The sequence below is a fragment of the Lipophrys pholis genome, assembly GCF_963383615.2.
Source record: "Lipophrys pholis genome assembly, chromosome: 14".
Classification (NCBI taxonomy): domain Eukaryota; kingdom Metazoa; phylum Chordata; class Actinopteri; order Blenniiformes; family Blenniidae; genus Lipophrys; species Lipophrys pholis.
The window spans coordinates 18396296-18422461 of NC_137633.1; the positions used below are offsets into that span (position 1 = coordinate 18396296).

The 26166-nt window shown below is 43.9% G+C and overlaps 2 protein-coding genes across 4 annotated transcripts; one reads left to right on the top strand and one right to left on the bottom strand.

The window, feature by feature from the left end:
- Window positions 1-321: 321 nt before the first annotated feature.
- On the top strand, window positions 322-1929 carry ankrd63 (ankyrin repeat domain 63; the record flags this gene model as incomplete). The annotated part of the gene is made up of 1 exon (XM_080479865.1): window positions 322-1929. One exon carries the CDS (start codon window positions 322-324, stop codon window positions 1927-1929), a length of 1608 nt encoding a protein of 535 aa, XP_080335991.1.
- Window positions 1930-2401: 472 nt separating this feature from the next.
- pak6 (p21 (RAC1) activated kinase 6) lies at window positions 2402-24476 on the bottom strand. 3 transcript variants are annotated; one of them, XM_080480307.1, is made up of 10 exons: window positions 24410-24465; window positions 23974-24310; window positions 14287-14534; window positions 10748-11422; window positions 9670-10203; window positions 7738-7871; window positions 5934-6060; window positions 5728-5853; window positions 5462-5596; window positions 2402-3971 (listed from the first exon to the last, which is right to left on the bottom strand). In XM_080480307.1, exons 3-10 carry the CDS (start codon window positions 14488-14490, stop codon window positions 3804-3806), a joined length of 2103 nt encoding a protein of 700 aa, XP_080336433.1. In that variant the 5' UTR covers window positions 14491-14534; window positions 23974-24310; window positions 24410-24465; the 3' UTR covers window positions 2402-3803. The 3 variants fall into 3 exon arrangements, with proteins under 3 accessions (XP_080336433.1, XP_080336435.1, XP_080336434.1); XM_080480309.1 differs by having other exon boundaries at window positions 11063-11422; window positions 23974-24476; XM_080480308.1 differs by lacking the exons at window positions 23974-24310; window positions 24410-24465 and adding an exon at window positions 18513-18823.
- Between the last annotated feature and the right edge of the window lie 1690 nt (window positions 24477-26166).

Genomic DNA, 26166 nt, shown 5'->3' on the forward strand with positions numbered 1-26166 from the left:
CACATGAAAAACATTGGCCATGTTTTTCTCCTTGAGTAATTATTCTGTTCAAATAGCATATATTTCTCTCCAGGCAGAGAGTGCTTGGGCTGAATGGATGCTGCCACTGCATAATGGTCCTCAGACGTTTGTTTCCTAGGCAACGTGGGGAGGGCATGTGGAGAGGGAGGTATAAAAACACTGGCAGCTCCTCTCTCAGTCTTACTCCGAGGTAAATGCACTCAGTGTCAACACAGAGAGCTCTGAAGAACTTGCCACACACTTCCTCTCCCTATTTACCTCCTTCTCTCTCATCTAGGTTGAAGGCTCAGCTGTCCAAGAATGATGCGGCCGAAAGACTTACGCCAGGGCTCTGGCACCAAGACCTTCCTGGATGCGATGCACGGTGGTAAAGTCCACCTTGCTCGCTTCATCCTGGATGCCTTAGATGGGCGAATTATCAACTCCAAGACGGAAAACAGCCGCACCCCCCTGATGTACGCAGTCTGCCTGCCAGACCCGGGAACCAGGGCCAAGTTCACCCGGCTGCTGCTCGAGAAAGGAGCAGATGTCAACTGCCAGGATGAGGACGGTCGCACATCACTGAGCCATGCCTGTGAGCTGGGTCACCTGGATGTGGTCAAACTTCTGGTGCAGTTCAACGCTGACCCTGACATCTCCGATGTCTGGGGTAACAGCTCCCTCATGTATGCTGCCTTTTCTGGCCACAGCCAGGTTCTAGAGTTCCTGGTCAGGGCTTTCAAAAGACTGGGACTGAGGTTAGACAGGACCAATAATGCTGGTCATTCAGCCATCGAGGTGGCCAACTTCTTTGGGCACAACCATTGCATCCAGATTCTGAACTTTCCTTGCAGGAGGAGCGTTGGCGCTGAGGATCCACTTGTTGATGGGGGCAGCAACGTTGAAGGAGAAAGCCGCCTCCCCAACAAGCTCCCCAGGCATGTTATCGAGAGGTTTTCCAAGCAGTTGAATAGCGAAGACCAACTGCCAGGGGTGTTTCAAAGGCAGCTGAAGATTGGAGACAGCAGCAGACTGTTGAGCCATTTCCGGTGTCCCAGGAGCCAGTCTCAAGATGACAACCATCGCCACCCCTGGGCTCTGCCGCCTCAACTGCAGAAAAACCAGAGTGAGGAGGATCACAGCACTCTCTTCTCTGCCAAACAACTGCAAAACTGCCAGGTCAGAGAGCTGAAGGGGGCTAAAACACTGAACTCCGCACTTGAGCCAAGCCAGAAAGATGTCAGCCGAGGCACAAGACTCCCACAGCAAACAGCGGAGAGCGTCCCTCTGTGGGGAAAGGCAAAGTCATTTAACCTGGACATTCTGAGCAGCCGAAAGCAGTCCTATCAGGGTGAAATGCGTGACCTGAACCTGTCAGCCAGCAAATTAAAGAGAGCCTCTCTACAGGATGAGAGATGCTTGATAGACAAGATAGAATGTCTGGGGAGCGCTCAGGGCCTGACGAACGACACCAACAAGATCGTCACAATGCCGAAACCTCTTTTAAGCGCCAAGACTCTGCCGGTGAGACCACTGAAGGAGGACGTCAAATCACGGAAGGACGAGGCGAGTGACACAGCTCCGTCGGGTCGAAGAGAGCAGAAGAGGGGAAGCTTTGGCCACACCGCAAGACACAACAAACTACTTTTTGCCAGGGGGGAGATGGATTCGGGCAAAGTCCCCAGCCGCACCCCTGGATTCATGGGCCTCGGGACCAGACTGCTGCGTCGATTCACCGCACCGGAGTTCATGAGGATGGTGATAGACTGCTCGTCAAGCTCTTCGAATGGCAGAGGTCGGATGTCCCGCTCGGAGACCTTCCCCCTCTCGCACACACATCAGCAGGTCAACAGTCAGCCCAGCGTTGACAGCATCAGCGGCGTGAAGTGTGAGTTTGAAAGCTGCTCCTCTCAGTCAACCCTCGATTAGAACGACGGCGGCGTCACACAGCAAAAAACAGCAGTGGGTGATGTTTTTACAGCTTTGGAAAATTTTGACATTACAGTCTAATTGCTTTGCAATAAAGCCTGTATATTTATAGAATCCTTCGCTTTCATTGCTTTTATTAGGGTTTTTTTCAGTCTATAATAAAAAAAGAATTTACACCTAATTGTATATTTGTGAAAGGCTACACACAATTTTATGATATGTTTGAAATTGTTTTTAAATAAGCATAACATCCGTGTGGGAACTACTGAAGAGGAACATTTTGTTTCATATGCATAGGATGTATTTGGTATTGCTCCTGTGTTTCTAATAAAAAAAAAAGTGTATTTTGCTTAAAGATACCCAGTGAATGTGCACTGTACGATTCATGCTGAATACCTAATAAACATTTCAAAACAACCCCTTTTTATGCATGGGTATGTGTGCAAAGTGAGCAGTAAGGATGAAGAGAATACTGATTCAGTATGCATTATTTATTTGTTTGTACAAAATTAAAATGAGTAATTCTCTTTTTCATGAGTGATCTCACACAGAAATAGAAATACATGAAACATGTCAACATGTGTCCGTGTCAGATTACAAAGACTATGTGCAAAGTGTTTCTCAGCAGGTGGACGTCCCGCAGCATCACATGCCAAGCCTGTGTGCTTTATCTAGGCAAACAAATGAAAATACAGTCACACATTTTCTTCTTTCAGAGCGACACACACAAACACACACACATGCACGCATACATACACCTTGTGATTTTTTTTTTTTTTGTGTGTGTGAAAAAGTCTGTCACAATACAAAGGGGGCCGTATCAGAACCAAACACTGAGATGTCGCCTCGCACACATTCGTTCACTCACACATACACCCACATACAACTATACACACTCATTTCATTTAAGGAAAGTAAAATTTCGAATCGTTTTCATATAAGTTACTGCAATGAATCAGCAGTTATGATGAGCTATTCATAGGTTATTATTTACATTATTAATTTATCTGCTTATGTTTCAAGTCCATACCTAACAATGAAACCTTATTTGCAACTTCACATCATACAAACGATCCACAACACCATTTTAGAAATAAAGAATAAATATGAAAAAGATATATACGGTATTGGTGTTTTTTGTTTTTTTCCAATAGCCCAATAGTAGCAGCTGGGCTTTTATCTACCCATTTATTATGCTAATAAAGGAGAATTGTCTTTCACATCCCAGTTTGGTACATATTCAAGCATTCACATCAGGCCAGGTGTGCCTCCATTTGGCCATGCAAAGAGTGTGTATTGACCGGGTTTTTGTCCACTTTTCACAGAGTGAGAGTGTGCAGAGGTAACTTGACCCCGGCTCAATAATGTCACAATGAGCTTCTGAGGTTTGAGCCCGATACCGGCTTCATAGGCTTTACACAGCCCGTAATAAAGCCTCCTATGAAAACTGTAAAGGATTTTTTTTTTTTCTTTTTTAAGAACAGCACGTTTGATACATACTTGAATTATTGACTTCTACTATCAGTTTGATATGCACCATGTTGTGCTGACTTGAATCCCATTGAACATTACAGGAAGCCGATCAATATTTGGATTGAATCGAGAGGTGAGGAACTGCATGCTGCCTTGAACTCACTCCTAAAGTGCTTCTCTCATGCCCGAGACCATGCGGTGTCTGTTTACCGAACTCGCCTCGTGCCACCAGCACACCAACAGCAGCAAAATGCTGCCTGCGTTTGCGTCGCTTGGGAGCTGATGAGCCCCCGTAGGCTTGCTTTTGCCCGAGGTGTTGGACCCCCGTGCTAGTGCTCTTCTGAGGCCTGGACTGGTCAGACATGAAGGTGGACTCTTGGGGAACTGGAACTCCACAGAGGTCAGCAGCGAGACATGCGCTTGCGGTACTGCTCCACCAGTGGGACCAGGCACTGAGGTGAGCCACTCTGCAGCAGGAAGGGGTGCTCCAGCAGGTCGGTGGCACTGGCGCGCTCCAGGGGGTCGCGAGTCAGCATTCGGTCCAGGAAGTCTTTCAGAACGGGCGAGACCTAAAACATTGAAGAAAAAAAATAAAAGTCAATAATCCATGATGATCCATCCAAACGTTGTTCTTAAATGGTGAGAGATTATGAGCCCAATTGCAAAAATGGCTGGTTATCTGTGTTAAATGAAGCCTAAGCAAAACTAGAATGTAATATTTTGCCGATATAAGCCTGTATTCTATTTACAATAGATAATATCAGCTCATTTTGAATTTTATTGCAGCAATCCATTTCTTTTTTTTTTTTTAAAAGCCTGCAAAGGATTTTGCACAAATAAAGAACAACTGGAGAAACATGTAAGTACTAAATTGGTCAATTGGCAATAGGTGAGTAATGAAGAATTTCACAAAGCCTCTCAGATGTAAATATGGGCAGAAGTTCACCAATCTGCAAAAAACTGCCTCTAAACATTATGAAGCATTTTCAGAAAAATATACCTCAAACATTGAAGATCACCTCATGTCCAGAGTATATTATAATCAAAGTAGTCAGAGAAATGGACAATGGGCAAGGTTGAAGGTCAAAATTGGATGTACTGAATTAACAATATGGATGATTCTCTGGAAGTCTCCGCCTACAAACACCTCAGAAATCATTGTTTATGAACACAAATGCAAAGAACAAGCCATACAGTATGTGACCTTGATTCAGAAAACCACAGTCCTTTCTCATTTTGAATGGTTTGAAGCAAAACGAAAATCTATTGTTGTCAGATGATCCAAAATTTGAGATTATTTCTGTAACTATGGACACAGTAACCTTCAGGCACACGAGGAACCGGGGCCTTCCTGCTTGATATCAGCAGACAGTTCAAAAGCCTGCATCTCTGATTGTATCAGGCCGTATTGTTGCCAATGGTGTGGGCAGCTTACACACAATGAACGGCACCAGCGATGCGAAAATGAACATTGAACCCTTAAAGGAACATATGCAACATTTCTTCCAGTAAAGGCTTTGACACTTGACAAAATCCAGATTAGAGCTGCAGGGGGCTGGAGCCGGTCCAAGCTTCCTACGGGCAGAGCGAGGGTACATCCTGGACAGGTGTCCCCTCCATCACAGAGAGACAGGTTTAGAGTCACCAATCATCCTGATTCACATTCTTTTGGACTGTAAAAACCAGAAAACTTCACATTGAGAACATGCAAAGCCTCACACAGAGGCCTAGATTTAAACTGGGAGTATTCTCGCTGTGAGGTGGCAGTGCAAACCATTAGCTCACCGTGCAACCTTCCAGACATTTCACCAATACAAGAACGCTTCAAGCATCATGGAAATGCAAAAGAAGGGAGTCTGCACAATGGTAAGCATGCCATTGGTCCATCAAATAAGCTGAACTCAAACCAGTTATTATATCAAGTATGAAATGGTACACTGTCTCATTATCAACATCTGATCTGGTGTTGATGTTCTATTTGAAATCATTGTGTTCTGTTTTTGTTTTTTTTGCAATCAAGCTCGTGTTCCAACTTTCTGGGGAATTAGTATTCTCATACCTGGCTGACATTTCGCACACTTGGAGCAAGCTCATCCCTGAGCCTCTTCATCGCTGCTACCGGGGTTTCACTGAAGTACGGCGGCTCTCCATCCACCATCTCTACCACCATGATGCCCATCGACCAAACATCCACCTGTTGAACACAGAGCAAGAAATAGTGTAACTGTTTCATAGCACAGATTGACACTGTCGGCTTCCACCCTCCCTTACAGAGACCTGCAGTGTTGCTCTGTGGGAATGAGAGTTGAATGTGTTCCTCCTCACCTCGGTGCCATATGGTGATTTGGAAATGACCTCGGGAGCCATCCAATAAGGTGTCCCCACGAGTGACTTTCTCTTAGGGATGTCCTTACTGATCTGAGCGCAGAAGCCAAAGTCTGACAGTTTTACCTGTTTGGGGGGGAAAAGATAACTTCGTTTACACCGAAGACAGCAAAAAAAAAAGATAAAAAGATTACGACATTTCGTACCCTTCCATCCAGCGTGAGCAGTATGGAGTCGCTCTTGATGTCTCTGTGGATGACTCCCTGCGAATGGAGATAGGCCAGAGCCTGCAGGACAGCTTCACATACTGTAGCAATCTGCTCCTCGCTCAGCCTGCAGGACACACACACACACACACACACACACACACACACACACACACACACACACACACACACACACACACACACACACACACACACACACACACACACACGCAGGTTTACATGAGCACTTCACACACCCCCATTACGAGCTGCAGCAGATCGACGGCTTCAAAAGTCAAAATTTTATGAATCACTGCACATTAAAGCTAAACGATAGAGAGCGCAAGGTTCAGAACAACAACTCCCACACAGCGGAATGACAAACAAAACAGGCTCATTCCTCCACAATGTTAATGTGACTTTGATATTTTACAAGGGAACATAAATGTTTGCGAGATGGGAGGGGCGAAACAAAGTTCATGTGGCCAATGAAAGACAAAGGGAAAAATACAAACGCCTCTCACGCGGATGAGTGACGTGTGGAAACAGACCTGTCCTTAAATGCATTAGATCGGGGGCGCGTTCACATAGTCTTGGGTTGGGGTCAAAAGCGATGAAACTGCCACTGATGCTTCTCTTTAGTATTGACATTTTAAAGCTCACATTGTATGTATTTCCACACCTTTTTGGCTGAGTTCATTCTTTCTCTTTGTAAAGAGAATGCATATGGCTTCTTCATTTTGCACTGCCAACTATAATGTGAGGTTGGACATGTCTCATATGTTCCTTTTTTTAAAATGTATTTTTTTAAATCAATTTTTGACAGTTAAAAACATACAGAAATAACATCAAAATGAAATCAAGGACACAATAAATACAGTGAATATTGCAAACATTGCAAAATGATTGATGTTACTTAGAATTAATGCAAAATAGGGGGAACCTCACTGCATGGGCTCAGGAACACTTCTATAAATCACTGCCTGTGAACACAGTTCACTGTGCAAACCACAAATGCAAGTTAAAGCTGTATTGTGTAAAAACGACATTTTTTTCTTATTTCTCACATCTTATAGTTTTGACTTTTACGTGATATTTGTTCAATTTTGATTAACACTTCTCAAAAATTATGAAAAATATCATTCAAGGTTAATCTTAGCATGCCCCCATGGGAATTATGCCCCTGTATAAGATCAATTATCTATCATTTACATGTTTAACACTGATTAGTCTAATAATATATTACACCAGACTGCAGTGAGGATTTACACAGATTACTTTAGTCATTGACAAACAGTGGCTGCGACAGCTGGCTCATTTTATATGTCATCTGGCTGGGGAGATTTTTATTTTTATTTTTATCTCTTTAAAGTCAAGTAATCTAACCCAGAGGTCGTGCTATGGAGATCCAGCCGACCATCTGTTAATATAAAACACAACGACAGCTCAAAGCAAACACACCCTGACTGAATTCAGGCTCAGCTCTCCGCTGCAGGTCGATGTGTTTTACTCTTTTTTCACTATTGAACACAGTCGAGGAGTCAAATTCCCACTCAAACCTGACAGTTCCCATGGTGGGTAAACTTGTACAAATACAATTATCTGACTGGATGGCTATTGGTCCCCAGAGAAAAGCTGCGGATGTGGAGAAGAGTGAGTAACAGTCCTTAAACCGCTGATCACTCACCAGTCGATACCACACTACCCCCTTGTGGTTGATTTAGTTATTTAAAAAAAGAAAAGGGGAAAAAAGAGCAATGACAGAGACTGCACCAAAGATATTTTCTGCGGATGGGCCTGGTACCTGGTTTCAGACACGATGTTAGTGAGTGCTCCACCCTGTAGGTACTCCATGATGACCCAGAGTTCCTCCTCCACGAGGGCAGACTTAAACATCTCCACCACGTTCCTGTGCTGATAGTCCCTCATGATGACCACCTGCAAAGGCGAAACGAAGGTCACTGTTAGAGATATAATGAACCATCCGGGTGGATTTTAATTCCATAACATTGAATATACACTGATAATTAGAGAACTTGTGGAGTGCTCCCAGTCTGTAGAGGTCAGTAGTGATCAGAAATGGTCCAAAAAAAGGAAAAGCACACAACCTGGGACAAGGTGGGTCAGAGCTCATTGACCTACCATGAAGGCTGCACCTTGCAACCTCCAGGAATTAAGGAAAAAGTTGCTTGGATGTTTGTCCAATTTTTAAGATCAAAAGATCCGTTTTTGTCTCTAAAAAGAATATAAATTCTTATGGAACCATAAAAAAACATTTAATCATAAAGGATCAGACTGCTTATAAAGTTATTTATGTAGTTTTGCCAAACATACACTCATGACATTTCATGACTACAATTTAGAATTACTTTTGCTGTTTTAACTTTTGTAGCCAATTTTATCCATTTTCATTTCAACTGATTCAGCTACTTTTTTATTTGTTTCAGCCAATTTGGCTTTTCACCCTTTTTGTTCTTGTCATGTTTGTTATTTTAACCATTTCGCCTGTTTTTACTCCATTCTTGGTAACTTTTTATTATTATTTTTCCTTTTTAGTCAATCCTCCTCCTAATACTTTTTTCTGGTTTTGTTGTTTTTAAGCAATTTTAGAAATTTGTAGCCTTTTTTTTAAACAGCAATTCTAGCAGGTTGAGCCTTTTTAACCATTTCAGCCTGGAAAGTCTTTTTGAAAATCAGCCAGGTATGCAAACGAAAGAATAATTAAAAAAAAGAAAAAAAGAAAATTGTTCTACGTATAATTTTCTGAAACTGAAGAGGCACATGTGGCTCTGGAGCCGCAGGTTACAGACATCTTAGTCCAGTACCACAGCAGAGGTTTGGATAAATCTGTGCCTATAAAGATCAGCAGTTTGGCAGGAAGAGGGAAAAGCCGCAGCTCCAGACACACTGCTTAGCATGAGTAATGTTTAGTATGAGTAATGTCTCCAACCATAGATTCCTGTTAGCTGTTATTCTTTGAACCATCATGATGAAACATGTTCACAACCTCAGGCTTCTTTTTCTCGCACCTTGGGAGGTTCAGGATGCAACGACATGCCCTTCCCATAAACTAATTTCCTTCCTCAGTACAATCTACACTAATTTTCACACTTTTTTATATTTCACGAAAATTATAAAAACTTTTCAACATTTCAACAATCAAAAATGCTTTGCTTTTTTGCCTCTTCTGAGTGCATTTCACTGCTTCTCATTTATTATTGAATACTATGACAAACTGTGTTCACAGTCAGTGAGTTCTTAAGTGTTGCTGAGCCAATTCGGTGACATCCAGCACAGAGACATGTCTCCTCTCGCTGCAGTGCAGCCAGAAAGCCTGAATCAGCATCTAATATAGAGCAAACTTCAAAAGTCTGCACACATTTTGCTAAAGTTGTTCCAAAGTTTATTTGTTTAAATGCTGCTTAGGGAACCTCTTTAAAATGCTCTTTTCATACCACGTCATGTTCGTGATCTTTTACCAATTAAATGAATTAAATCCTTCTCCAAATGTTTTTGCAAGTGATATTTACCATATTTTTTTTAATATGTAAAGCTGCTGTCAAATAGCTGGGATTAAATGGTTAAATGTCTGACATTTAACAGCTGATATGTTGTGCTTACTCCATTGTTATGAATATGAGAAATTCAAATCATGGCTTCCTGTCTTTATTTGCATTTTACATTGAAATTTGAAATTTATGAATATGTCTTGTGGGGTAATTTTTTTTTTTTCTACCTCGTTGAAGAGCAGCTCTCGTCTCTGCTGCCGCCGAAGGTCCATCATCTTCACCGCCACCTGCCTGCCGCTGTGCTTCTCTGTAGCGATACACACCACCCCCGTCGAGCCCTCCCCAATCTTCACAAAGTTTTCCAGGTAGGACCGTGGGTCGCCCTTGTCCACCACCATCTGCAGGGCTGCTTTGAACTGTTCGTGCGTCACCTTGGGCGGGTCAGGAGGCGGTCTGGGTGAAGGATGCTGCGGGGTTCTGAAGGCGGGGGAGCAGGTACCGGGTGGACTGGTGGCCAGTGAGCCTGTAGGGGAGGGTCGGGGTTGGGAAGGACTGTCCTGCCGGGGGTAAGGAGGGTTGGGGCATCCAGAATGTCTGAGGAAGGGGTCCGGTCCACTGGGTCTCAGCCCAATGTTAGGAGACAGGCCCAAGGTGTAACTCGCTGAGGATCGCACAGTCCGCTGGGGTCTGATTCCTCCGACAAGAGGACTGCTGGTGCCAGTGGGCAGGAAACCAGAGTGGTACCTCACTGTCGAGTCTGCCTGTATGATAACAGAAATAGAGTGAGGTAAATTAGGAGAGAGCTGAGAGGATGTTGGCCACCTGCCTGGGGTTCATGACCCACTTTGGAACAGAATGTAAATCAAGTTCATCACATTCACTCCGCATCTACTCTACCTGATATGACCCATGTAAAGATGTTGCTATACAGCATCAAGTGTCCCACTGAGATCTTGGCAAACACGCCATCCTTTAACATTTACAACCTCTGAGGCACTTTAAGACCACATTTCATTTTCAACTGCTAGAAATAAATTTAAAAAACTCAAACCCAGAACTTTAATCACCTTTAGTGTGAAGCCAATCAATATGCTGCCTCTCCAAATTCCACTAGCTAAGCATTTCAATGACCCCAGATGATTTCCTGACGAAAAGGTAGTTAATGCATTCAGGGGGATGGAAAAAAAACAAACTGTGCTAATAATATAATGTACATAACATCCATAGAGACATGCATATATTATGAATTTATGAATAATGTATGATCCGTGTGCTGGATTGTTGCAGATATGTGCAAAGTCTTACTTTGAGGTCATAGGAAGAGAACGGCCTCCCGGGGCTGTTCTGAGGGTGCATGTACATCGGTATACTGGGCCGAAACTCTGTGGAAACTGTCCCTTGATTGCTATGGGGCTGCTGTACAGCCACGTTTGGACTGTAAAAACAGGCTACAGGTCTCTGATTGGGCGTCACTCCCTGGGGCAGCTGGAAATCCCTCTTCCATATCACTCTTTCGTGAGGACTCCCAATATCAGCAGTCATATAAGTCCCATAAGGTGGCGGCGGAGCGTTCTGGAACTGAGGAGGGTGTGGGGGTCCCTCCAGGCAAGTGACACCGACCTCATAGGTGGACTTGGCCTTTGGTAGGATCCCATTGGGCTGCAGAGTGATGCTCTTCTTCATCCCCAGGTAAGGAGTGTTGGTCTCACTGTGGATGTTCCTGGCCTTCTCCCTCCAATGGTCCATACCCACGTCTTCGTCATCGTCATCGTCATCGTCCTCATCCTGCGTCAGGCCCTCGTACTGGTACGTGTCCCCCTCGTTCACCTCTCCCAGCCGTCCCAGAGACTGAGCCCTCTTCCTGGCCGAGGGGCTGCTCTTCCGCAGAGAGTTGGAGCTGGTCACAGACAGGCGGCTCATATCGTTGATCATGGCTGTAATGTAGTCTCCATGGCCGACCATGCTCCCACGCACGATGGTCTGAAAATGGAAGAGGCGTTTATCACACTCAGCATGCCACGGTTGCATTACTGAAAGATTTCAGACTAAAGGAATAATGAGGGTGACATAATCATTGCTCAGAGGTGAGCTAAATTTAGACTTGGGAATCTGAAAAGGACATCTTTGTCGTTCTTCAAAGACAGTGACTTTAAATCATTTCCCTTGAGGCCCACTTCGACAATACACTGACGAATACACCAGGCACATGTTTTCAGAGTCACGCTACAAAGATAGAGCAAAATCAAATGTGCTACTGTTTGCAGATACTGTAAAACAAATAACCAGAGGTGCAATTAATGAATTATCAACACCCACAATGCTATCATTAGATACTTTGTTTTCAGGAATGCCGTTTCACTTATACTTCAGGGTATTTTACATCATGTAATATACTTCTGTTCTTTTGAAATCCGGAGTTCAAATTTCTGTTGATATGCAAACCTTTTTTCTGCACTTCTGGAGCCAATAAGATTATTGTTTTAATAGAAAACATCCCCACCATTTCTCTATCCTAGTGTCCTTTTCTATCTGAGAACACAAATGCTTTAACAGTAAATATTTTATACAAGTGACGTGAGTCAGATGCCTGCCATTCACCATACCATCCAACATCCATCTATCTTCTACGACAATATATCTAATTTATGGTCCCTGGAGCCCCAGTTGACTATAGATGAAGCCAGAGTACATCGCAGACAGGTCACCAGTCCATCACAGGACAAACAGAAAGTCACACGCACTCACATTCACACTGAAGGGCAATTGGAGTAATCAGTTGGCTCCGAATGGACTGTGGGAGGAAACTGAGTCCCCACTAATAAACTCAAAGTAATACTATTATCACTGTGAGATGAGAGAGATTATTGCTACACATATATGCAGCTTACAATAAAGCATCCAATGGTTTAAAGCAGGGGCGTCAAACACATTTTAGTTCAGGGGTCATGTACAGCCCAATATCATCTTGAATGGGTAAAATAGAGCCATAATAACCTTTAAACTTAAACTCTGAAGTTTTTCTTTGTTGTGGCATAGAATATACATGAAAATGTCAATATTTTCACAAAAACCAAACAGTTACTACAGAAAATGACTCCAATCTCAACATGAAGACAATTTAATGACACTTTCTGGTGCAAAATACAGTGAAATATCCACAAACTTTCTCCTATAGCTGTTGCATTATGCTTTTTTTTTTTCTTTTTACAAACTTTGCCTGACAGCATGGCTTTGAGGCTAGTTTGTTCACACAAAGCATCACAGATATCTCAGCTCTAGTAGCCAGTGTTGTATTGTGTTGTATTGTGTTGTGTTGTGTTGTGTTGTGTTGTGTTGTGTCCGCTACACAACTTATTTTGAAAAATCTATGTTTTCTTTGAAATATTTACAATTTGATTGGTAGTTTGGATGGCTGGATTAGAGTCTTTCGTGGGTCAGTTTTGCCCTATGTTTGACACCCCTGCTTCAAAGCAACTAATTTGATCTTTTAAGTTTTTGGGACAATATTGAACTTCACTTGTTATTGAATATTTTTAATTACTGTAGTAATACAATAGAGGCACTGGACTACAAATTACCATAACTTTTTTGACCTCAGCAGATAGCTGCTCTCGTAACATAATGGTATGCATAGTTGGCAGGTAAAAAAAAAAGAAAGAAGCAAAATGGCCTGAACTTGTCCCGACATCGAATTCTGGAGTGTTTGCCAGACTAGTGTTAGTCTAAGTATGAAGGTGGTTTATTAATCTGTCCCAGGGTGGAGTCATGTTCAGCTCGCAGTCAGTCAACAGCCTCTCCTGTTTCTCTGGCTCGGTGCCATTATATCTGCACGGAGGGGGGAGAGGTCAGATGACATCTCACCTACTGTCGCATCTCTCAGGAGAGAAAATGGCAAGTGATAATGACTGTGGCGAGATATTGTTTTCCTAGTGAATGCTAATAGTTTGAAATGACACTGTGGTTTTGCAGACATTAAATCGTCCTCCTTAGATATGTGCTGCATTTTCTGCTCAGTTTTTATCATTGTTTTGGATCTTCTGCTTTCCGAGGTAACATAAAACTCATATTGGGCTGATATTGATGATGCAAATAAAACTATAACTCTGGCGTAAATGCTGACAGGGCAGTTCTAATTTTGCCCGATTACGTCACAAAGTTAATGAAACTGTGTTTCCTGTATTTTTTATTTTTTTCCTGTTTTCTGGAGGGCCATAAAAAGCACTGAAGTGTAGAATTCTTGAGATTTGCAGCCTTTATCACTCACTGGCGTTTCCTATTGCTGTACCTGCACTTTCTATCCCTTCGACTCGACATCTGTAGGAAGGCACCATAGACTGTTATTAATTGCCTGCATGGTGTAATAAATCTTGCGGCCCCTGTGAGTATTCAACATCATACAGTCAGTGTATACAGCAGGGTCTTTAGCCGAGACCCATGACAGATAAGAAAGCAAAAAGATAGGGATGGGACCAATTGTCATTAGAGGATTATGGCAGTTTATGAGACAGCAGAATCCCTTTGCAGAGTTGAAAATGACTTCTTTATTGACAAAAGTGGCAGATTATCTTCATGCATCAATCTCTCTACAATCGGGGGTTGAACATTTAGAATGACAAAGCATCTCTGCTTGATAAGAACCTCAAGTGTCATTGTCAAAGCATCCATCCATCATAGCAGGACAGCGGGACGCTGGAGCCAATCCCAGCTCACTATGGACCAGGACAGGATACACCCTGGACAGTTCTCCAGTTCATCACAAGGCAAACACATAAACACACACACACACACACACACACACACCTTGGGACAATTCAGCAAAGAGTAGAAAACATAAACTGGTGTACCTTCTTTGGCCTCAGTTCCACCTCTGTGATCCTGGACGGGTCCACCATGGGTTTGGGCCTCCGCAAGTTCTCTATCAGGCTCTGCCATTGTGTCGGCAGGCCCACGAAGCAGCCGCGCTTAGCATCAAACGAGGTGTGGACACGATGCTCAAAGTTCTTGGGCGTTGATATCTCAGGCCTCTTCTTTTTCTTTTTGCGAAACATCCTCAAGTCCAGAAAGGCGACAGCCTGCCTGCTTCACAATGTACCTGTTGAGGGGAGAAAAAAAAAAGTGTTGAACTTTAAATAAATTGTAGAGCGTGTTCAAGCAACAGTGACATTTGACTACAAGCAAATCTCTTAATGATTAAAAGGATGGAGTCTGTCACAGACAACTTTCCTCTTGCTGGCCCGGCATATTCAAATGAAATCTACTAACAGATATTCCGTCCACATGGGGGGAAATTATTGAAATGTCTCTGCGAAACACAGACGCCCCGCGTTGCCCTGCTGGCTGTCACAAGCACGCGCCACTAAGAGGAGCTTCAAGGAGAGCAGATGCATTTATAAGCACATGTGCATTGAAGAATATCTGGTCAATTAGGGCTTATTCATTCTCTGTGCCCTTTCGCTGATGAGCACTCGGCCGGGCTGTCCAGCACCCACAGGCTTTCAGCGCATTAGCGGGACAAGTACAACACACAAACACACATTTGTGCACACACAAACATACAAACACAAATAAACCACGGCAGGCTATCCTTCATAACCCCTTTTATAACTCTTTCATATCCCATCCTAATTAGCAGCTTGCGTGCCCTTGATTGCAGCGAGGGCAGCCACTTAATCTCTAGACTGATGGTTCTACATTTGGCGACTCACGAGCTCTGCTTTGCTGTACGTTCAGCTTTATTTTTTCATTCAAGTGGAGGGAAATAATTAAATGCATTACATCTCATTTCCTCAGCTGCACAGCTGTACTGCGAGATAATCACTCACATTTAAGTCTTGTGATTGGTATTAATGCTGTTTTATGTAGCTTGCAGCACGAAGGACGTCCTGACAAGCCACGCGAGCAGATTCCCAGGCCAGCTCACTACTTTCAGTTTCAGACCCAAATAATACATGAATGGTTCACTGAGGCCAGTTCATAATTATTTTGCTCACTTAATAATATGTTTCTAGTTCTAAGAGGAAGAATTGTGTAGAGCTAGGTTATTCCTCATTGGGGGGTCATTTCCTATGTGAACTTTCCTCTCTGGTTCATGACCAAATACCAGCAATACTACTGTTTTTACAGATCAAAAACTGGCACTTGTGATCATCTTGAGATTCATATGAATGCAGTGACTTTTACAAAAAAAGTAGTGGAGCTTCCTTACAAAAAATGTGTCTTTATGAGGAAAACTATCAAGTCCATTCTTGTTGAGTTGTTGCTCAATAGTGTGCACACAGTCATACTACTCTAACACATTAGCCGGGGTATTAATACGCTCTGCAAACTAATGTCTGATTCACTCATTAGGTTCAGTCTGTTTGAGTTAATCAGTCATTTTTACAGTCTGGTTTTTTCAAATGCAAGCTTTCCAATTTTCAGCTGTCATGCAAAACCGGGCATAACACCATTCCCGAAATAAACTTTATAATGGATGAGTGATGCAAAGAAGAAGCGGCAAAAAAAAGGCAGCAGGCAGATTTATAAAGGCAAGCCAGAGAGAGAGAGAGAGAGAGACAGAGAGACAGCAGCGAAAAAGTTCATGTTAGTTTGCAGAGTCATACGAGTCAAACACAGTGGTGTTACAGTACTGTAATTTAGAACGCATTCTTTGCAGTACTGCTTGTGATGCAAATTTAGTTATTAGTAATCCATTACATATTTCGTGTAAAACTTTCACAGGGAGACTGATAGTTGAAGGTCTGATACTTTCTTAGAGTTGTATTTTCAGTTTTTTAACCCCATAACAGGATGCACACCCAAGTTAACCATCCTCAGTTTTATAGTTTGCAAAGGATAAAGTGCTATAGAAGATGTATGTATGTATGTATGTATGTATGTATGTATGTATGTATGTATGTATGTATGTATGTATGTATGTATGTATGTATGTATGTATGTATGTATGTATGTATGTATGTATGTATGTATGTATGTATGTATGTATGTATGTATGTATGTATGTATGTATGTATGTATGTATGTATGTATGTATGGCTAAATGGATGGATGGATGGATTGATCAAGTCAATGTTTTGATATCAAAACAGGATTTAGAGCTCGCCCCTCTACATGTTTTATCATCTAAACAAGAAATGTAAATGCCGTTGATTCCAACACATTGACACACTAAGACGGTTAACGTTGTAGACATCAGCTTTATCACTCAAAGTGTGTTGGGATACGGATATGACCATGAGGCACTTTTATATCCCCGTAGAGCCTCTCAGGACTCTTGTTTGTTCTAGAAGACCGTCGCCCTGAATTATATGGCCAATGCAGTGGCCTGCAAGGTGCCCTGAGAATTACAGATACGATCTCCCATCATGCACTGTGAAATGGTTGGGAGCTGAGGAAATGAGTTTTGCAGCCCTCCACAACCCAGCAGGCGATCACGCTGGCAGCCTTTCCTCTCTCCACCTCCGCCCTCAGAGCAGCACGGCTCTAATCGGCATCAACGACGCCTGTTATGAGATGTTGTATTGGTGGCTAACCCGTACCACTTGCCCCGCCGCATCACTGGAGGGTATAAGGAGGTCAAGCCCGCTGGTCACATCAGCTAAGCCCGCCTCATTATAAGAATGTGGGGTCAGAATGAGAGAGAGAGAGAGAGAGAGAGAGAGAGAGAGAGAGAGAGAGAGAGAGAGAGAGAGAGCGAGAGAGAGAGAGAGAGAGAGAGAGAGAGAGAACTGAGGGTGGAGAGAGAGAGAGAACTGAGGGTGGAGGGGGAGGAATACAGCTTGGGAAGATGTGTCACCCTGCAAGGATAATTTAATCACAAGGCTAATATGCTAAGTGTTGCATAAACGTATCACTCTCTGCTCTCCCTATGTACATAATGTGGCACTGGGAAGGACTTTAATTTCATCTGACAGGGACATTATGGTGTGAGGGCTCTCAGGAGGTGGGAAAAAAGAGTTGAGGCTGAGATTAGAGTCAGACCTGGATATATTCTCAAGACAGAGACCTAGTTTCCTTTCTACAAACACAGAAAGCCTTTTAACTGCCAATTGTGTCTCCTTTTTTCTGAATAACAAATGCCTGGAAAAAAAATAAAGCAAGCAGCAAAACAGAAGATTGCGATCTCTCGTCTTATTCCACTGCACGAGAGCTGTCTGCTTAAATGTCTGTTTGGTATGCAGATGTTGGCATTGCCTGAACAAATATTTATACGTTTACACCCATGTATTCTTTCACCAGTGGATCGATCAATATTTGCTCAGGAGTAAAATGCAAACTGCTACAGTCCTCCATTGCCAGCAATTATGGGGCGATACCAACACAAGTAGGGCAGTTTTTTTTGTTTACTTCAAGTTTTATCAGTTCAATGCAACAGAGAACAAAACATAACACAATATTCATTATTAATTCTTGATCACTGGAGAGACTAACTACTGTTATATTACAGAGAAGTAGAAACACACACACACACACACACACACAGTCACACCATATACATCCAATTTGTTTATTCATGCCTGTGCAAAATGATCTAATAAGTTAATGTACTTATTGATTCACAAGCTTTAATCACATGCAACTGGCCTCACAATGACCCCTCCGACTCTGCCAAGCTTATGACTGTCTTGATAACAATATGCTATTGATTTCTAAGTCAGTCCTCTAGATCGGTGAGCAGAGCTGAACTTGCACAGTGCACGATCTTGCTTTCTGGTCACATCCTGGAAAACTGTAGGGACTTGACCCTATGCCTCAGTGGCTTGTCTTGAATCTATCAAAGTGGTGAGGCAAAACTCAGCCAGCTACTGTCAGGGATATGGAGAGCCAGGATAGATGAGGTCACTCCAAAAAACTGTGTGACATTAGGTATTTCCATCTCTTCAACTCTGCACAGGAGTAACAAAATGCAACGATCAGAATGCATGACCTAAAAACCACACAAGAAATCAAGAACAAGATATTTGCAGTAAGTCTGTTGAAACAGAAGAAAAACATGGGGAATCGCATAAATAGACCTTATTTCCTACTTCATCCTGATTAAGGATGAATAAATATCAAATCAAAGTCTTACCCCTGACTGGATGGAGCTGCTTCACCTGGCAGAGTGGCTCGGCCTCTCATGCCGTGCAGAAAGTGAACCAGGCAATCCATGCGTTCCCCACGGACAACATGACAAAGGAGAAGTGGGTATGCTCGCCTTCCTCTCATGTTCAGATCACCCCCGAGCAGGAGTTGTGGTTGAGTGGGAGGGGATCGGGAGATAAGAGAGATATTGGATTTGCTCGATGTTTGTGCTCCCAGCTCTGTTGAATGATTTTTTTTTTTCTATTTGCCCTGATTTCGGCTTCTATCTCTTCGTTGGCATGCATGCAGAAATGTAGTGAATGTGCAGGTGACTGTGCTCGCAGGATTAGCATGGTTCTCAGTCTTTCACTGATCTATTTTTAGGACACATCAACCCCCACCCCCCCACCTCCCTTTCACCAGACGCATGTTTATTTTGTGCGGGATTCATGTCAAATAGTGAGGTGAGGGTGGGAGATGATGGGGAAGAAGTAATCCTCTTTTTGTGTTTGCCAGTGCATGCATAAGCATAAGCCAGCCATACTGAATTACAGGAGGCCCGTTTCTACTTCATAGTGGCTAAATAACATCACTGACTTAACTGCTGTTTTTGGACTCTGCAGTGCAGCGTGGAGGGCTTTAAGATTGCTCTTCTATCAGCTTCATTATGATGACCGTTTTGCCCTTTGAGTGTAATGAGACTGCCTCTCAAGAGGGGGGAAGAGGAGGTGGTGGTTAAGTGTGTGTGGGTGTGGGTGGGTGTGTGTGAGGTGAGTCTTTGGTGGTCATCTCTTCTTTGCGCTTTGTAACGTATCCACACACACACACACACACACACACACACACACACACACACACACACACACACACACACACGCACACACACGCACACACACGCACACGCACGCACACACACACACACACACACACACCATATGATGGCATGAAAAAGGTAGAAGACGTGACTGGACAGTACAATCGCAGTGTTTATGATTTAAGTTGATGTCTGCTTTCTCTTTGAAGTCACCTCTGCAGACACGGACGGATTGACAATGGAAGACAACGTGTGACGTCATAAGCCACAATCCAACGACATGGAATAACACGATGGCGCCATGCATATTTCATGCTACTGGTCTGATACATCATGCACGACAAAGCACTCGAAGTATAAGGAGTGGTGGAAAGTCGCACGCATCTTCTTCACACACCCCAGTGCACAGATGTGGCTCAAAAGTGCAGCACTTTAAATCAAGACAAATGCATCAAATTTTTTGGAAACATTTTCCATCCTGATGTCAGGGATGAAGTGCACTTACTTTTGTGATCTCCTGTTTTATTTCCTACATCAGAACTGATCTTAAAATATTTTAAATGGATAGAAAAAAATGGGTAATCATCACTGATGCATCTGTCATACATGACAACAACAAAAGAGCTGTGTGTCTCTCTGTGCTGGCTATCTTTATCATAGCTGCATGGTTGTGCTGTCATTTGCTCATTGCGCTTCTTTCTTTTGAGAACAAGTGTGATGCCAAATTCTGCATGGCTGCTGAAAATGTATCCCCCTTGTGGAAGCATGTGCAGTTGAAAATAATGAAACTGACCAATGAGAAACTGCAAAACTTCCAAATGACCGTTGGAACTTCAGCTGAACTGATGTGCTACAGCAATACCACAATAATACTATTACAGTATATCATCAAAACATCACAATAAGTGAGTGAGAGAGAGGTAAACAATTGAATGGAATGCACCAAGTACATTTTTATATTCAGTAACTGTTTCAGGAGCACCACTCCTTTTACATCGGTGACTAATGTGAACAACACTTCGATTATTTGGATGAACAAGGTAAAAAGAGATAGTCACAAGTATAAGACATTCAGGAGAAAAAAGAAAAGTGCAGCTAAAGATGCACTCTGCTGTTTTTATTCTAAGTGGTCAAAACACTACTTGGATGTGGCTGTTTCTCTGATAAAAGCTCCACTCAGGGGGAAATGCACTATGTCGTGCATACCCAAGGGCATATGAGTTGAATGTTCTGGGCTAGTTTAAGTACATACTTTTAACAGCAGCGCATGGAAAAGATGTTAACTTGCAGAGGATGTGGAAATATGGGTGAAAACTGTGGTAATACTGTAATAACGTTGAAAGGAAAAGTTATATCTACTTCCTGCATTTGCATTTCGATTTGTAGAATTAACATTAACAGACAGACAGTTCATTGATAGTGGCACATCTTGGGGTATTTCAAATGCCACATAACTCGGAGCGATGCGTCATGTGTTGGGCTTCACTCAAACGTCCGTATGAAGTCAGAGATGGTTCAAGTCACGGGGCGTCGCATTTCTAAGACGCTGCTATCACCAAGCTTGTCTGTCATTTTCTCATGCTCTGAATAAGCAAGAAAAAAGCGAGAGCAAAGGAGGCACATGGCAAAATACACTGCCTGGGTTCAACAATGAGGGTTGTCAGTCCTTCAAGGGCAGACATTCGTGCAGGATTGCCCATCCTGTGTCAATATTGACAGGAGGAAACAAGAAATGAGAGGTCGAGACAGGAGGAGTGAGAGTGGGGGAGGAAAGAAGCGTCTGGACACTCAGCTGTAGTGACATAAAAGGAGCAGATGAAGAAAGGAAGACAAAAAATAATAAATGGATATAGATTTGAGGCAATCAAAACAAGCGTTTGCATTTTTGTCTCATTTAGGGACACAGCGATGCTGAAAGTGGCCCACTCAGCCCTGAAGACGTAGACTCTTTTCTCCATCATCTCAGGCAGCCTTTCTGCAGTAAACAACCCACAGTAGAGGGGATTTCAGGACAGGCCAGTTGCATCACCAGAATGTATACATCATTCTGTCGTCTGACATAATGGCACTGATTCTCCCGGATGAGAAAACGGACAGGAAAAGTAGTTTGTTCTGCCCTGCAGCGATGAGTGTGGACATCGATGCGCAGTAAAAGCTATAGTCTCTGTCTACTACGAACACCTCAATATAATGACATTGTAAAAGCAACACTTTATGTGTCGCGGGGCTTTTATCTGGATGCTGACACATCACTAGAATAATACAATGTAAAGTCAGGAAGTCAGGTTCTGCATGCAGTCTATATGTATACTAAAAGCGAGAGTCAGGAGACTAATGCAGCACTGACCAACACTCTGCTTAATTAAAGATCCTCTTGGCTCCTGCAAGTGCTTTGAACAATTTGACGCTACCCTGATAGGAGCGTATGATCAGCCTGGACCAATGATATGAGCCCAACTCATCTCTCTTGGGTCTAATTTATTGATGTGCTGGGACTCGGTGCAAGCTTTACAGTACAGTACGCGCATGTGCTTACGAACGCTTTGATTTATAATTTTTTCAGCCAAGGCCTCAGCGTGTCGCTCCAAGGGACAAAGCATGGGCCATTTTTAACCTTGGATTCCTTTATGGTATCAATCAGCACCAACTCCACTGCCCCTGCCTGTGTCACCCAGCATGGGTGCTGTTCCAAACCCAGAGAGGGAACTCATGTCATGGTGTCCTAATTTGGACTCTGAGGCTTTTTTAATCCTTGGCGCTTGACGTCTCGTGGCTGGCGGCGATGCTGAGCTGGTAATGCACGCTGCCCCTTCCTTGGGCTGACGTGAACGTGACACAAACACTCCCAAAAAGCAGAGTGAAAGACAGGAGGTGTCAGCAATACATGATGACAGTGACGAAACACTGACACCCTGTGTGCTGTGTTTATGTGTGTGCGTACATGAGGGGCCCCTATCATGTCCTGTCCCACCAGTTCCCCTGCTGCGAGAGCTCGAGTCTGCACTGCTTGGGCTTCTATGTCAGCCTGTATAAGTGTGGATGCCTCCCAGAGATTGACAACAGAAGATGTTGGAGTGGACAAGTCACCCTGGATGAAGCAGATATCCAGCTGCGAATGTGTGTGTGCACCAAAGAGACCTTCTCTGTCACCTCAGCTAGCCTTTCCCTCCTTCTTGAATATCAATGAGTAATCTGAGACACAAACACGTGGTTGTTCTTGCAGAGGCTCAGTTACATCATCATCACTTTTGTACAAAAAAAAAAAAAAAGCTCAAATTAATGCTTCTCCTGGCAGACTGGAGATCATACTGGTAACTGCTGGGCATCTGTGGATCAGCTGGTAGAACAAGTCGACACTCAATCCTACGGTTGACGGTTTTACCATTGGTGTGTGATGGTGTGAGTGAATAAGTGAATGTGACTGATCTTGAACAGCACGTTGAGACAGCTGACCTGGTAAAGTTGTCCTGTACAGATAAGGAGGAGTCGGTTTAGTGTTTAGTGAATACATCAGTCTGACTCAATAGTGAATCACACAGATGTTGATGAAAAAGGACGTCACGTGCAGTCACAATTCTCACTGGGTCAATAGTTTTTGCAAGCAAGTGCATGAATGTTGCAACGCTCTCAATAACAATGAGTGCAATAATGCAACAAAACTAAATGGAGCTAAAACTAAAAGGAATTACTGTTCAATAAAAGAGACGAGCAGAGATGCAGCAAACCCTTACAGAACTGGCTGGAATACTTGAGTCTTAATGGCCTAGATCCAGAGTCAAACAGCACCGTTTCAAACATTTCCTCCAACATTTATGCAAGCTCTCGCACAACAGGTTTTTCCAAATAGGCCAGTCCTTCTCCCAGGCTTGTTTTCCCCACCACATCCTTCCACTTGAAGTTTGTATGTACAGTAAAGGCTTGAGTCCTGATGCACTGGTATGACCAGAGGAATCACCTGAGAGCTCAGCCCACACACACACACACACACACACACGCACACACGCACACACACACACACACACACACACACAGAGACACACACAGATCCCCCCCCCCCCCCCCCCCCCCCCCCCCCACACACACACACACACACACACACACACACCCCACAGAGGTAAAAACAGGAAGCGTCTGTCCCCGGTGGCCAATAGTATTGGCAGAGTCTGTATTTGTCAAGTGTGATCCATGTCGAGTGAGACCACATTTTGGGAAGTGATGCCTCCTTTTCCCTGGAGGTTGAAGACAGCAGCGTCCCGAAACGGCGGGAGGGAAAGGATGTGGGGGTTTTGAGGAGGAGGAGTGAGCAGAAGGTGAATTAAGGCTCTTCTTTTGAGATGCAGTCCCATCAAGAAATGAATCCAGCGAAACCCCTCTGCTATAGGCTTCCCTTTTTTCTCTGTCCTTCTTCCCCACATCTGCACCTGGCTGCACTGCATTCTGCTCACAGCATCTCCTCTTCCTTCCTCCACCACAGCTGATGCCTGCCGATGGCACACACTCGCCTGCTCTTTATCAATGACGTTAAGCTGCTTTTCCTTTTTTTCAACCCCCCTCCCTTCCTTTACCCCCACCGCTGAGGAGGGAAACAGAGGCTCTGAAGGGATAAATCATTGTTAGATGAGAAAAAAAAAAAAAATCTGTCATTCCACCTTACCTTGCCCGTCCAGTGAAGAGGAGAGCCTCTCTCCTTCAGGAAGGTTTGGAAGCGAGAGTGTGCACATACACGCTCACATGCACTATTATGCACTGCTCACTCGCATTCACACACTCACACAGGGACATACAACGCTCAAGCCTCCCTCCACACACAACGGCGAGGATGACTGACTCTCAAGCGGAGAGCACACTGCAGGCTGCCGCTTGCCCGGGAAAGCCTGATGCGTTCCTCCCTCCAGGCAGGAGCACACACTGCCATCTCAAAGGCTCTTTGTTGGGGCTGATTCATCCCCGGCTCCGCCGCTGAGTGCTGATCCATGTACCGGTGACTGCTCCTGGGGACACGGAGGGGCAGTACAAAGAGGGACAAAGCCATGAAAAGGAATGGCAGCATCCAGGAGGAGAGAATATCACGGCCCCATATAGCTCCTTACAATCCACCCCCCCTCCTTCTTTCCCTCTCCTGCTCAGGCTTGCCGTCTTTCACTCCCTTACAGACACACTCTCCCTCCCGCCTCCCTCCCTCTCTCTCTCTCTCTCTCTCTCTCTCTCTCTCTCTCTCTCTCTCTCTCTCTCTCTCTCTCTCTCTCTCTCTCTCTCTCTCTTTATCACTTCCCTCCTTCCCTGCCTCCTCCCACTCCCTCATTGGGCTGCAAAAGAACTGATAGCAGCATGCATGTGTGTGTGTGTGTGTGTGTGTGTGTGTGTGTGTGTGTGTGTGTGTGTGTGTGTGTGTGTGTGTGTGGTGTGTGTGTGTGTGTGTGTGTGTGTGTGCAAACCAGTTTCCAGTGACTGTAAGGGGAGGAGAGCTCCACTACAACTCATCACTGGGATACCCCCCCCCCCTCGACTCCTTTTACACGTAATGTGACATGAGAGCATGAGGGTGCTGTGTTCACCCACTGTGCTGCTGTTCAGTTAAATGCATTATCCACGAGCGACAGGGTCAGGCATGGCAGATGGCAGAAGGTGTCGTTGTATGTGGACGTATATGACGGGGGTGTGGGGCTATTTCTGTGAAGACTGCAATCCTCATCCTTCACAATCTCTTCTGAGTCCAATGTGACCCAAAAATCTCTGTGGATGAAGGCGCGAGAAACCGAAGTTACAGATCAGGCTTGAGCCACAATCCTTGTTATTTGACTGAAACGTTCCCTTCTCTTTTCACCACAATCATTTCCTGAATAATTTATACAGCAGCTAAGACCAGACACAAAGCAGGAAAATGTATTAGGGTCAAGTCAGCCAGAAACTGCCTGCAAGAGTGAGCTGGATTCAGGGCACACGTGTAATACATGGCATTTTGATATGGGAGCAGTTTGCAAAGGCACTATAACAAGCTTAAATAATGATGTTCCCTCTTACTAATCAAATAAAGTCAAGTGAAAAAGAAAAGGCTTCACTGAATCAATCTGCATAACATTGACAGATTTGCCTGTTGGGGGTCTGGCACACGCGGCCCCCCTCCATCACTCCGACTTGTCAGCATTATTGTCACAGATATTTATTGGTGTGACTCGCAGGACTTATCCTCTGTATTTCTTGGGAGTTCAAAAGCAATGAAGCAGTTACATTTATAGACACGAAATATAGCAGTTATCAAGAAGTATAAGTTGTGTTTGCAAAAGCTGGGCTGAGTTATCGCCCACACTTAATCTGCTCGGCCTGAATGAATGTGTGCTGCTCTGAAAAGTCGATTATTGAAAGAAGTCGGCATGTTTTCATGAATTCATTGAATCACTAGTTTCATCAAGATGATGAGTTTAACTTGTTTTATTCATTTTTCCGAGGAAACTTGCCTCCTGTGCCAGTATAAAATAAATCTTTGTAGAGACGAGACAAAGTCATATTAAACTGCTTCTAGTTATTGAGTGTTGTTTCCATTTTAGGATGTCCCAGAGGAGTGATCACATGGTTTTATGTGAATTATTGGTGAGTTTTTTACTCAGGAGAGGAGTGCAATCTGACAAAGCTGGTGCTGTATGACGTGTGTGTGTGTGTGTGTGTGTGGGGTGGGGGGGGGGGGGGGGGGGGGGGGGGGGGGGGGGGCTTACCATGACAATACCAGTCTTTAGACCACAGCAGCATTAAAATGAAAGCCCAGGAGATACCTAAGTGATACTGCCTTGATTGTTTGCATTTCAATTGCACTCTATTGTTTAGGATGGATGTGTAAGGATTACACTACTGG

Coding starts and splice junctions, on each gene's coding strand:
- pak6 (XM_080480307.1), bottom strand. CDS start 14,490: ATGTTTCGCAAAAAGAAAAAGAAGAGGCCTGAGATATCAACGCCCAAG. Junction 6,061..7,737: donor AACATCGTGTCTGAAACCAG/GTACCAGGCCCA, acceptor TGTGTCCTGCAG/GCTGAGCGAGGAGCAGATTG. Junction 5,854..5,933: donor TGCTCACGCTGGATGGAAGG/GTACGAAATGTC, acceptor CCCCCCAAACAG/GTAAAACTGTCAGACTTTGG.